The sequence below is a fragment of the Harpia harpyja genome, chromosome Z, assembly GCF_026419915.1.
Source record: "Harpia harpyja isolate bHarHar1 chromosome Z, bHarHar1 primary haplotype, whole genome shotgun sequence".
NCBI classification, from domain to species: Eukaryota; Metazoa; Chordata; class Aves; order Accipitriformes; family Accipitridae; genus Harpia; species Harpia harpyja.
In genome coordinates this window covers 916,202-929,841 of record NC_068969.1, presented here as the reverse complement: position 1 = coordinate 929,841, position 13,640 = coordinate 916,202, and the positions used below count along the sequence as shown (strand labels likewise).

Genomic DNA, 13,640 nt, shown 5'->3' with positions numbered 1-13,640 from the left:
ATTTCCATTCAGAAAAATGTTTGCTTAAAAAAAAGAAAGAGGACTAAATTCTACCGTTTTATTCAGAGAACTTCATAGTAGGTTCTGAACAAATCTTGAAGAGCAAACAAGGTAAAAGCAAAACCCAAATCTTGTATATTTTAGCTCAAAGGCTACAAGAGGAAATTTCACTGTGAGCATATGAAGGTTGAATGGAGAAATCCCCCAGAGTAAGACGATGTTGCACAGATTGATAGCCATTCTGTATTTACAGTAAGGATACCACACTAAACAACTCTATCAATTAGCCAGCAGTATTTACTTCATATAATACTACTGTATTAGAAAAAAATAGAAACTTTGAGATCTTAACTTTTAAAATCCTCAAAATAATTATTTCTACAATTTTGTGAGTGTTAGTAAACTTGTCCCTTTTTTTCTCCTGCATTTTTCAATTCAAGATTATGCAAATCTCCCTCCACTTCTACACTTGGTTGCAAAAATATTTTGAATGCTGAATCATGAAAAAATACCCAGGTTAGTATTTAAAAACAGCTACACAAGGAGAATGTCTTTTTTTTTTTTTTAAGCTTTTCAATGGAAGCAGATTTGTTTCAAACTTCCAAGAGACAATTACTTAAGAAATTGTGAGAAAAGGTTCTGCAGTATAGAGTATGTTTAAGATTTTAGTTACCTATCTAAGCAGTGAAAGAGAACTGATTATCAATCTTTGCAACAGTTCAAAATACTAAGATTATTATTTTGGAAAGTATAGGCAATTATGCAAGGCTTTTAGTGAGACAGGCACATACAGATCACCCACTACAGTTAACAATATGGATCAGCTGGGAATAAATCTCTTAAATTATGGAAGTTATAGTTAAGAATTACCTTGAGTTCCTGAAGCTGATCAGGTTCATAGAGCTTTGGAGACAATGCTTGGGCAAGAAAAGCATCAAGTTCCTGGCGACGAAGTATACGAACCCCTGGCCACTGTACCATATACCTACAGTGAAAGCCCATAATTATTCAGAAGCTTCCTTTAATAGGTAGATCAAGAGGTATTTTATGTTATCAGCAGTCACCAGAATGGAACAACAAAAAAATCTTTTTTGTTGTCTAGACTTGAATAGTTAAAAAGGCCAAAACACTAAATAGATTTGAAGTTTAATTTTGTTTAAATTCATATGGAAGAGCTACTGGCTGGGAATCAGTTATGCAAACCCCGCTTCCAGTGAAGAACGGGAGGACATGCCGCCAAAATAGAATTTGAAACATAAGTGGATTCTGATACATCTAAAAATAAAATAATATAAAGATTAATGGTCTTTTTATAAAGACTAATGGTTAAAGGACTTTGTGAACATGTTTTCCAGATAACACATTACTCTAGCCCGTCAATTTTATGCGCATCATGCCTTAATGAACAACAATTTATATATGCCACATGTCACAGGAGAGAAACATGTTGTCCAAATGAAATGAGGAGCTCTGCTTTAAGATTCCATAGGGGTAGACTATTTTTTTGTATACTTACTATTCTATAAGGAGAAAAAGAAAGGAGTTTTAGTGTTCAAAAGGCAAGATGAGGTTTAATAGAACTGAAAGCAAATTTACATTTATCACTCTCAAAACTGGCTTAAAATTTTTCATGTGCAACATGCTAACCTTGAATTCTGCCATATTTGTAAGCTACTCTCATTGAAATAATCACCCCTTCCCAAAAAGGTAAGCAGATCTCAATTCCTCAGTCAGTTTTCAATCTGAAAATTAAACAGGTAAGTATTTTGGACCTTGTGACTTCCTCTTCGAAAAGCTGAAGTATGGAATTAATACTTCAACTGTTGGTTATCCATCGTCTCAACTAGATGAGCAATTCTAACACAGGGAATCTAACACATCACAGACAGAGTATCATTCATGTGGACTTTGCATCCTGATAAGCTGCTGTGCAGCTGTTCTCTGAAGAACTCTCTCTCTTGCTTTACAACTTTACCAACACAGCCTCTGAGACCCCAAATGTTATTTTTTAGTGAGTTGAAGCCTAGATTATAGTAAAGGTAAACTAATTCAAATGCTACAGTGGCCTCTTTGCAACACAGGACTTTTTTTCCTCCTCCCTTCAGTCCTCTAGAGACTGAAGAAAGAAATGTTGAATATACAGCATGCCTTTAAGACACACAGCAGCAATGTTTCTAAAAACAAAACAAATCCCTTCTCCTAGTGATGCTGCAAATATGAATTAACACTTTCTATACTCATGGTTTAATACAAAGTTAAATACGTCAGAGAGATTATGCAGTAAAACCTTTCCTTCATTCTGTTTTACCTTAAGGTAACACTGACCTTAGTACACAACAGAGCACCATAAGATGAGTGGGCACATTAGTTGGATTGAGCATTGCTGGTGTATCTGATCTCATACAGGCCAAAAACGCCCTCATTCTTCGGTTCTTGTCTTCTACTGCTTTTCCCAGCCACAGCTTCTTCAGATTAGGACAGGTCCATTCCCTGAATGCAAGTGCTTCCACCAGCTCAGGGGTTTGTGGAGATTTTCCTTTGTAAGCAGCCCATTCTTTAATTATCACTGGTGAAACTACAAAATGGCAACAGTTGAAAGAAAACATTCTGAGTTAAAAAGCAGGGTATATTTAAAAGTTCGTATGCAAGAGACTTTGATCCAAAAAGCATCACTTCAAGACTGCAATAGATACCAATGTTCTGGATTACTTTGCCAAATTGGTAATTCAAAGTCTGTATGGACCATCTTTCAATTATGATCACTTACAAATTAAGTGCATGCAACCAAGTGTACACTAGGAACGTTACATTAGTATTTTCAAATTAATATACAACATAAAGGAACTACATATATTTTTCTAAAACAAACAGCATAATTTGAAAATGCTATTTTCCACTAAAATATCTGTGTCATTGATGAAAAACCTACAGTGATAAATAAAAATAGTACATAAATACAAATATATTCCATATGTGGTCTATTAAGAACAATATGATCCTAGCGCTTTTACTCAGATCAGAGTTGAAACTTATGTTATACTTCTTTGTTGTTGTTCAGCTACCACAATGGAATGACATCTCAAATATGGGTGGGTTTGGGTTTTGGGTTTTTTTTTTTTGCCTAAAAATTTTACAAAATATTACTTTACTTAAGCCTTTCAATTTACTGCACTGCTTTCTATTCAGAGGTTAGTATTTTTGTGTCTGCTAAGCTCCCTTTCATCCACATCAAAACAAAGACTGTTCGACTCTATATTGCTGCTAAATCATCTCCCTTTTTGTGTTTGAAGACGACCAAAACAGAACACAAGTTTAAAAAATAAAAAAAAAAAAAAAAAAAAAGGAAAGTCAAGACTGAGAAATGATACCTTTGGCCTTGGAATGACCCCAAGTTTGACACAGCTCAAAATCTGTTTGCACCCTTCTTAACTCAGAGCCCAGTTATGCAGTGTGGAAAGATTCACGGAGCTTGTTAGTGCAGCTTCAGGTTACAGCCTGGAGAGATTCACTGCAGGAGCACAGACCTACTCTTTCTGCTAGAAATCTTTCTGTTACACACCGAGAAGAGAGTACTACTGGTGCCAGGATAGCCCTTACAGCTACAAAGCCTCCTTCAGCGATCAGACGTCAGCGTTACAAGTAATTTTATAATTAGGGGCAGGCAAACCATGGCAGAGTGATGACTGGGATTAAAAAAAGAACCTCCAGAACAGCCCAAAGCACTTGCATGCTTTTCTGGAATAAAACTAGTCTAGCATTATAGCTACATTTCACAGAGCTCAGGATAAGTTTTACAAAGATAACATGCAGCAATGAAATAAATATTCTGATATATTTAGTTGGTAGCCTCACTACAAAATCATGTTCTATTTTGGTTGCTACCGGTTTTTATATGCCACCAAGCTATAGAAGATGGGCTTTAACAGCCAGCAGAGCCACTCTGTTATTTGTGCATAGAAGTTTTCACTTCTTGTTTAGGCCTGGCACAGTAAACATGAACAAATAAAAGGATGTATTTTATGTAGGCTTTCAAAGACTTGTTTAGTTGCTTTAGGTCTTGGAAGCAAGAGATACTTTGGGACCAAAACTTCTTAGCTCTCTCAGCAAACAGACCGGAAACACACTGAGGATACTATGCAGAACAGTTTAATCTGTTAGCAGTAAAAAAAACCCAAACTGTTGACAATTGACATAAAATAGTTCTTTGTGTTTTGGAGTTCTTTTTTTCTTTCGTACAACCTCCTTTTGACAATAGAGGTGATACTCCTAGCCACACTCAGTTCCTCGGTTCGGATGCCCCTCCAGAGGCAAGCAGATGCAAACTCTATGTGCCCATCACATTTAAGCACCCCCAGATGACCACTTAGCTTCTACACCTCCTGTAACAGCAGACAACAGCAAGGAAACAGAGCTGTACACAACACAAATGTTCCTTCCACATATATTTCACATATAAAGACCTCAAGCTTAGAAGAAGGGAATATTTTATGTCTGTGTTTTCTATCTGCAATCCTATGTTTCAACATTCAAATTTGGTTCAAAGCTTTTAATCTGGGGATGACCCACGACCCTATGAGGTTAAGGCCACAGGAAGAGTACCTCAGTTGGCTCTCAAAACATTTCGTCTTCAGTAAGATGCTACCTGTAGAGGTCACACTGGAGATCCACCCTGGCTTCAAAATTTTGCAAAGTAATGGTTATTATGGGAAAGGTAACCATGGTTCTTGCAGAATGGTTTAATATGAAGGTCACTCTAGCAGACTGGCAAACAGTATCCTCTCTGAATGATGGGGATGAGGAATTACAGCTGTATCATTTGACAAGTAACTGTAGCACTGTTCACCCAAATTTAGCATTTAACGTAACAGACGAATTGAGGACTTGTCCACATCCACTTATTTCTCCAGGGCATTTCTTACACCTTTGACAACTCTGTACTCGGACTGCTGCCAAAACCAGTCTTCCTCAGCTGCTGAGGATCTCCGTCCTCAGAGGAACATCCTGTGTTTTCCTCCCAGGACTTCCACTTGGAGATAAGCAATGTCTACCCTTGACGACTACATTAGCTGCAACGAACACTCAGGACCAGTGTGTTCAGCCACAACATCACAGTGCTAATTATACTGCTTTTTATACTAAACTTCCTCCTGCTGCTGATCAGCAGATCTGAATACTCAAAGTAGCCTAAGTGACTGCACAATATATTGACATCTGCTTTGAACATTACCCTCACGACACTTTAAGGTCAATCCAAGTAAAAAAGGTCAGCATCAATCTGCATTAGGGTAACCTGCTTGATAAACATGTGAATGCTGTTACAGGCTCTAAAGTCATTAGCAACAGCATCCTGCACACTCAAGCTGTCTGTTAGAGCCCTTGTTGCTAACTACAGCTCAGGTGGTTTTAGTATTCTCTTTGCATTTTTTTCATGAACTGAATGTGAGGTGGGAGGTACCCAATATGACTAGAAGATGAGCTAGCTAATGCAGATTAATCAGGCCTCATTTTTAACCTAATAATCTTTACTGACAGCACAGCTTGAGCTAAGCATGCTTGATTTTGCGAAAGGGCTACTGCCCAAGATACAGCTTTCCTTTTGGCAGAAACAGCACCAGCTGAATACATCCTTGATAGAGAACAGTACATCAACAAGGTGGCTAGGCTTAAAATAACAAACCTTTGGATCCAACCAGGAGTTATAACAGCTTGCACAAGTGTGCATTTTTCCACAAAGTGGAAAGGGCAGATGGTTTCATCTACACATATGTATTTATCAGAACATGGGAAATAACCTCTTTCAGAGCTTGAAAAGAAGAGTAAGTCAGACACTCGGTTTCCATCTCCTCAGAAGGAAGGGCAGCTCAGCCAATGCTGTGCCCTTGGCAGCAAAAGCACAATCAAGAACTTTGTGATTCAGCTTTTCATATCCTCTGGGAGCAGACATGAGGACACGTACAGCAAAGGCATTATTTAGCAGACAATTATCACTGAAGAACCTGACTGACTACCTCTTCCGACAGATCTGTTGTTTTTCATTGGCTTTTCAACTACATAAAAATAATAATAATTTAAAAGACAGGAAGTCATCCATTTTATGAAAGACCCATTATCCTGCTGTCTATATATTTAGTAGTAATACTGACGTGTCAGTTTATTATGTATTTTTCATAGCCTCCTATAACCCTTGCATGCAACATACTTGCAAATTATTCATGTACAATTATTATGTTGCCAGCATTGTGGTTTGTACAACAAAGATGACAGGATTTTACATATTAATATATTCATTACCTCTCTACATAAGTCTTAAGGACAATATACATTTCTTCAGAAATTAATTTCTTAATTCTCTTAACATCTCTTAATTCTTAAATTTTCTCTTAATGGTCTTAATTACTGTGTTTCATAACTTACTTATTTTTGAGAGCAGCAAAAAATTAAGACACTGAAGGAGAATCAGCATCACTAATTCATTACAGCCTGGGTCCTCAGAAAAGTTAGCAAGGGCTAATGAGTGTGACTAATCGATCTGAGAAATCTGCTCTTGTCGCTTAAGACACTATTCTCTCTTTCCGTCTTCAACAGCCTGTCGAATTCTTGCTACTTTGTAAGAGAGGTGACCAAAATAAATGTGTTCCTGCAACATAGCCCTTTCAAACCACATGCTTGCATCTTAGCTTGAATCCATCTTTACTAGCATGTTTAGCTTTGCAGTGAAGCAACTAACTTTTGGGCAGACGTTCAAAAATTTTTTTTTTATTTTTTAAGAGCGTGGTCAGTCCTAAGATAGAAGTAGGTCAGTAGCTGAATGTGTCCTGCAGCAAGATTTGCCAGAGCTCCTGTAACTAAATCAAGTCAGCGGTAGCATTCTTAGCCTCCATTGAGAATAAACCTCTGAAAAGCAGTATAAATGAAGAGAAAATAGAGATTATATAGGTTTCCCCAGTAGCTGACAGAGAACATTCTAGATTTACAAGATAAAAACATTCTGAAAACTGAAGCAGACCTTCAGCACTCAGCTACTTCACCACTACAAATGTTGTAGTACACTTTTAAGGACAGAAGTCTAATGAGGATAAATGAATGCTGCAAATAACATCACTATTTTAATTCTGAAATAACCTTGTAACCTGAAATACTATGTTGTGTGAGTTTAAAGAATTAAGAAGTTTGTGACAATACGTGTGCTGAGATATTATTCAAGCAGGGTAAATACTAATTCCCACAAAATAACTGCCTAAGATAAACAGTTTTTCAAACATCATTGGAAGATTATCACCTTCGCTACGAATGTACAGAAACATTTCATAATTAAAAATGGAAAGAGAAAAGGGAATGAACATAAAGTTTACAACTGATTATTATTTTTATCCTTTTACACCTGAAGACTGTGAATGATGCTTTCATACATTCTAAATATCTGATTCTTAAATTGTCTACTGACAGCAGACTCCTATATATAAATACTTCTGCTGCTGCTGCTGCCATTCACTTAATGCTTCAGAATTCCTTTAACCTTTATAAGATGCTACTGTAAAGTTCACTCATTTCCTTGTATGCATTTCATTACAAGAAAAACACTCTAGAACGAGGAGGTTGAATTTTCTGGAATGACAGTAATTCCTTGAAGCAGAAGACTTAAAAAGACAACTTCCAGATTAATATGAAGATTAGCATTCATCCCTCTGAATTAGCAAAAGGAACTTTTGACAAGTCTGTTTGCAAAAGTTTAGTCTGTCTTCACCCAGGTCTACCTTTACTTATATTACACCTGACTTCTGCAGGTTTTAAACTAAGTTTTTATATGCCAATACCTGAAAGATACTAGAGACTTGCAAATTTCACTGAAGTACATTTAATTATACATTTGGGAAGACAGGGTAAGTTAACATATGCACACCGCATTTTTGAAAAAAGTATGCAAATTTGTATGCATATGCACAGAAGTTTCCTATAATCAAGTTCTGCCATATACTTTGAAAATTACATCACAAACTGACATTACTTGCTGCAAGCCTGATAGCCGCTTGAGCATAGTTTTTAAAAAAGAAACCCCAGAGCTTGCTTAGAAATGGTTAACATTCATAGTTCTTAAACTACTACAGGAAATAAAATTTCAAATTAACATCTTTTTCTATTATCCACGGGATCAAATAAGCCATAAATTCCTCCTGTGTTAGCTACACCGATTAAATCTTAGCAACTACCCTCATTCAAATCACGGTACAAATGGATGTGAAAACATAGCAAAAGGAAGAGAAATAAAGAATGGCTTCTACAGTACATACATTCTGGTGGAAGTCTGTTCTTTCTAAAAGCAAGTCTTTCAGTTTTCTTTCTGCTTTCTGCCAAACTAAACAGGACTCCGTAAACATACTGACGAACTGGCCTATAAAGGAGAGCAGCAGGAGGCAGGTCTTTGTTGGCTTCATCTTCTATAGAAACAGCAATTTTGATTTCACCCTTCGGCATGAAAGAAAGCAGAAAAATATGACATGTTATAGTGAACAGAAAGCATTTAGGTATGCATGGTAACTCAATCCAGTGCTAATATACATCTCATCTAGTCAAGAAAAATGTGATTCACCAGTAATGTGGATCTTAGGTATGTGAAGGTAACACCAGAGGAGGATTACCCTACAGTCTACTTGCTTTCTTCCAATATGTCTCCAGGCTCTGATTATCCCTGTTGCTTTCCTCTTTCTCTTCTCCATCACACACTTTTTTTTTTGTCTGGACTATCTGCAGGTGAGGATTACCTAAATATTTATCTTCAAATATGGATACTTTGAAGAGTGATATAGCAGACACAGAAATACAGTAATGCACTTCTAGATAGTCAAAGCACATTTGAAGCTGATCTAGATTTCAGATGGTTATTTTAAAAAAATATTCATGCTGTCTGAAAACACCAGTCTGACTTTTTGGTGAAAGGATTTGAAATAGTGTTGGGAACTAACTATAAAAAACAACATTATGAGAAGACCTGGTCAAAAAATCGTACTGGGTATTACATAAGTAAGGTTGGTTTTGAATGTATATAAATAAAGCTTTAGCATTTTGTACTTTTTCAGAAAAAAGCATGAAAGAACCTTCCAACAATCTCTCTCAAAACAGCAGCAACATGCTATACTTTCTGAGTCTGCGCATCCAACCACGTTAAGATTTTCTTGGAAAACAACTGACTTCACTGCATTGGTCCCAAACATCAGCCTTTATTTTCAACACTGACAAGCAAGTGCTCTGTTTTGCTTTTACTTAAAAAAACCTTTAAACTGTCCCAGCAATGAATACTGTAAGTGACATCTTGGAGTGATTACATTAGGATATTGTCAGGTTTAACTCGGACAATGCTACTTTAGGTATAAGGTATGTCTAAAAGGTCTCTCTCTCTACACAACAGCAACATAATCTAGAACACCTCTATGTGCCAACTTCTAAAGAATCCCATAATTATACAACAAGATCTGTCAGTGTACCCATGATATACTTCAGCTCCCCTGTCCATGCTTGTTCAAAAGCATTTCAGATAGTGGGCAAAGAAAAAGTCTTAAGTAGTACTGATTTATTTTTTATGCAGTCATCCCTAGACTGACCTTTTTTCTCTGTTGGGAGAGGATTTCTCAAATGCAGGCATTTAATTTGTTTCCTCCCATTGTGAGATACAATACATCAAGTTGGGCAGGAGTGTTGATCTGCTTGAGGGTCGGAAGGCTCTACAGAGGGATCTGGACTGGCTGGATCGATGGGCCGAGGCCAATTGTGTGAGGTTCAACAAGGCTCCGTGCTGGGTCCTGCACTTGGGTCACAACAACCCCACACAACGCTACAGGCTTGGGGAAGAGCGGCTGGAAAGCTGCCCGGCACAAAAGGACCTGGGGGTGTTGGTCAACAGCCGGCCAAATATGAGCCAGCAGTGTGCCCAGGTGGCCAAGAAGGCCAACGGCATCCTGGCCTGTATCAGGAACAGCGTGGCCAGCAGGAACAGGGCAGGGATCGTCCCCCCGTACTGGGCACTGGTGAGGCCGCACCTCGAGTGCTGTGTTCAGTTTTGGGCCCCTCACTGCAGGAAAGAATTGAGGTGCTGGAGCACATCCAGAGAAGGGCAAGGAAGCTGGTGAAGGGTCTAAAGAACAAGTCCTGTGAGGAGCGGCTGAGGGAACTGGGGTTGTTCAGCCTGGAGAAAAGGAGGCTGAGGGGAGACCTTATTGCTCTCTACAACTACCTGAAAGGAGGGTGTAGTGAGGTGGGGGTCAGTCTCTTCTCCCAAGTAACAAGTGATAGGACAAGAAGAAATGGCTTCAAGTCGTGCCAGGGGAGGTTTAGGTTAGGTATTAGGAAAAATTTCTTCACTGAAAGGGTTATCAAGTAACTGGAACAGGCTGCCCAGGAAAGTGGTGGTGTCACCATCCCTGGAGGTATTTCAAAGATGTGTAGATGTGGTGCTTAGGGACATGGTTTAGTGGTGGACTTGGCAGTGTTGGGTTTACGGTTGGACTTGATGATCTTAAGGGTCTTTTCCAACCTAAATGATTCTATGATTAAACATCAAGTAGTATTTAAATGTACTAAGAATATTTGGCTATGCAAAATGTGAAACAGAACTGACATCAGTGGTCTTCATCCACCTTTTGATTCTCCTCCACTTTTCTTTGATAAGGAAGAGAAGTGTAAGAACATGGCAGCCAATACAAGTTACGGTGCAAAATAAACACAAGGGAAATAGGAAATCCAAACCTCAACCCTGATCCAGAAACTTTTCTTTTTATGCATTTCAGATCCTGCCTATGGACCTTATTGTCCTGAAGCAGATTTTTAAGATGAATATAAATTAACAGGAATGTGGACCATGCCATTTTGCTAGATGCTGTACCAATATGTACATTGAATGGGCTAGATGTACAAGAACCAGTACTAACCATTTTGAACTCTAAAGGGGAATATTAAAGTCGTCTTGTTCTGGGACTCATCTGTTTGCATTTAGCAGGAACAACAAACTTAGGTCTTTTGAAACTAGATTAAGTCAAATACAGAGTTGTGCAGCAACACCACTAGTCTGGCTCCGGTTCAACACAAAGCAGACTTCAGCAGCTTCCCAACACACTGAAGCAGGTTATTGCTGCCTAGTTCTGTAAGAAGCTCTCCCCTGCTTTTCAAGGTGTCCTTATGTGGACATTCAGGTAGATTTTTTTACCGGACACATTGAGCAGACAAAGAGTCCTAGGCTGTGTGAAAATGCTTGCAGCTTACCTGGCATCTGAAGGCTAGCACATAAAATAGTCAAACCAAAAAAAACCCCAAGCCATCAGAAATGTTCTGCCAAACTAAAATGAACAAAAGTTCAGAACATCATCGAGTTAATCTATAATTACATTTTAGGATTATACAAAAGAGATTTCTTATAGCTGCGATGTTTCTATCAGGGCTAGCTACCAGGGATGAGAGGGATCGGACTGTGAGGGAAAACAATCTAAGTATTTTTGAACACTGAAAATAGAATAGACTTGGCACGGACACCAAAGCACATATGCAGGAGTTTTTAAATGGAAATGGACTCTACACAAAAACACACACACAGACAGATACACACACAGACAGATACACACACATGCAGAGATATAAAAATATCTACATATATTCAGGAAAAATGATTAATTTTGTAAGCAAACACTTCTAATTACAGTCTTCTCCTATCTATTGGAACAATATACCAGACCAGATGAGTGGTTAGAAAACAGGGGAAAAAAATTGTTAGAAGCACTAAAAATGGACTAAAACTCAAAGCATTAAAAAGGATGTAAATTTATGATATTTTTTAGTCAGAAATGCAAGTGCAATTATCTTTACAGAATTGTTATTTCAGAGTACATAATTTTTAACTATCATACCTTGGTTAGGACATGAAAGATGTAGGGATACATTAACCCCTTCTTGTGCCTGTGTTCTGCCACTCTTAATACTTCAGGTGCTACAGGAGGTAATGGAGGGGTAGTAATATCCATGTGGTTTCTGGTGGGCATTGACAACAGGCATGGGATTTGTGGATTACTGGTTTGATTCCCTTTGACATCAGCTGCCTGACTTCCTGAAGAAGCACTAGAGGAACCTTCTGCCTATAACAGAACATACAAAATAAAGTGCTTTTGAATGTGTACGGAAACATACCAGGAGATCAGCCAAGAGAAACAGCAAATTTCCTTCTTCACCCACAATGAAAATAGTAAATCTTCACATCATGTTGTATCAGTATGTAGGATACATTATCCAAAGCTAGCTAAAAGATTTTCAGAAAATATAAACTTTCAGCCATTGTTTGCTAGCAGAAGCAAAATTACTGAAAAAATAAATATTATGGTAAGGCTTTAACTTATTAACAGCAACAGTAATCATTATTTTCTTTAATTTTTAATTGCACATACAGAAGGGGGACTGATGACCTCTTAATGAAATGTGAATGACCTCTTAACTAAGTATTTCCAATATGCTACCAGCAAAATGGGTTAACTGACAGTCACAAAGTCTGTAATTTATCTAGACTTCCATTAACACATCCCTTCTCAGTCTTCATTTCTAAATGAAGCAGGTAAAACTGCATAGTTCAATTCAAACACATTTAAAATATATAGTGTCTGAACTCAAAAGCCCTGTAAATGTTTTGTTGGTTTTTTTTTTAAATAAAATTCTTTTGTAAGAAGAAGCAGCAGCAGCTTGTAAGAGAAAATGGCAACATTTTCTGACTGCAAGATAAAAGTGGCATTTTATTCTATTTCTAGAAATGTAGTTCACAAATTTATAGGAAAAATATGACACACAAAAATATACTGTAAACCTCCCAGTGAATAAGCCTTTTGTAAGCATTTATGTTGTATCTCTCACAGATACTACCAAAAAAAGTAGAGTTCATTCCCCAAAATCCTTGTCTTCAAAACTGAAAGCTTTTTTTAGCTTAAGGGTTCATACTAGTTTTGTGCCTATAAACTATTATAGTAATACTAAAGAGTTTTGAGACTGAAATTTAATTTGTTCACTTGATGATACATCACACATGAGTATTTTTACAATTTGTGTAGAAAACTTCACATTCTTCATAAGACTTTAAAAGGAAAGCTGAAACAGAAATGGCCAAAGCCATGAAATCCCACAGAACGAGTAACATAAAAAATAGGCCCAAACAAGCTCAGCTTGTTCACTACAGGCTCTTATGAAAAATACAAACTTGCATGTAAAAACCAAAAAAACCCCACACAACCTCCAAAAACTTTCTATAGAAAGGTGTATATTAGTAAAAACATGCTCTAGCAAAATATCAAAGGGGCAACATTATTTTCAGATTACATTTTAAGCACACAATCAAAGAGGATGTTACTGAAAGAGTATATTTCAGAGTTGGTAATCTAGACTTCATTTTATTTATAAAAATGAAAATATACAGAAGAAATGGTTAAAACCTGTAATCCAGAACACTTCTAACAAAATACAGAATGTTTTTATAAACACATGAGCTATCACAGCTCTATTAAATCTGTATTATATTATCATATATTTCTTTACCAGTTTAAAGATTTTTGTCCCCGTCTTCTACTACCCCAGCAACTAAAAGTCGGTGATACTGGACTGCTGATTATTGAGGGCACGGAGGG

General features: G+C 37.3%; 1 protein-coding gene across 3 annotated transcripts in view; it reads right to left on the bottom strand.

Moving 5' to 3' along the window:
- FAM120A (family with sequence similarity 120A) overlaps positions 1 to 13,640 on the bottom strand; it is a 56,278-nt gene that overhangs the window by 15,815 nt on the left and 26,823 nt on the right. For all 3 annotated transcript variants that reach the window (XM_052778324.1, XM_052778323.1, XM_052778322.1), the window contains exons 9-12: positions 11,889 to 12,113; positions 8,289 to 8,463; positions 2,326 to 2,575; positions 871 to 985 (exon numbers count right to left, since the gene is read on the bottom strand). In XM_052778324.1, coding sequence (XP_052634284.1) covers positions 871 to 985; positions 2,326 to 2,575; positions 8,289 to 8,463; positions 11,889 to 12,113 — 765 coding nt within the window. The remainder of the gene's footprint in view (positions 1 to 870; positions 986 to 2,325; positions 2,576 to 8,288; positions 8,464 to 11,888; positions 12,114 to 13,640) is intronic.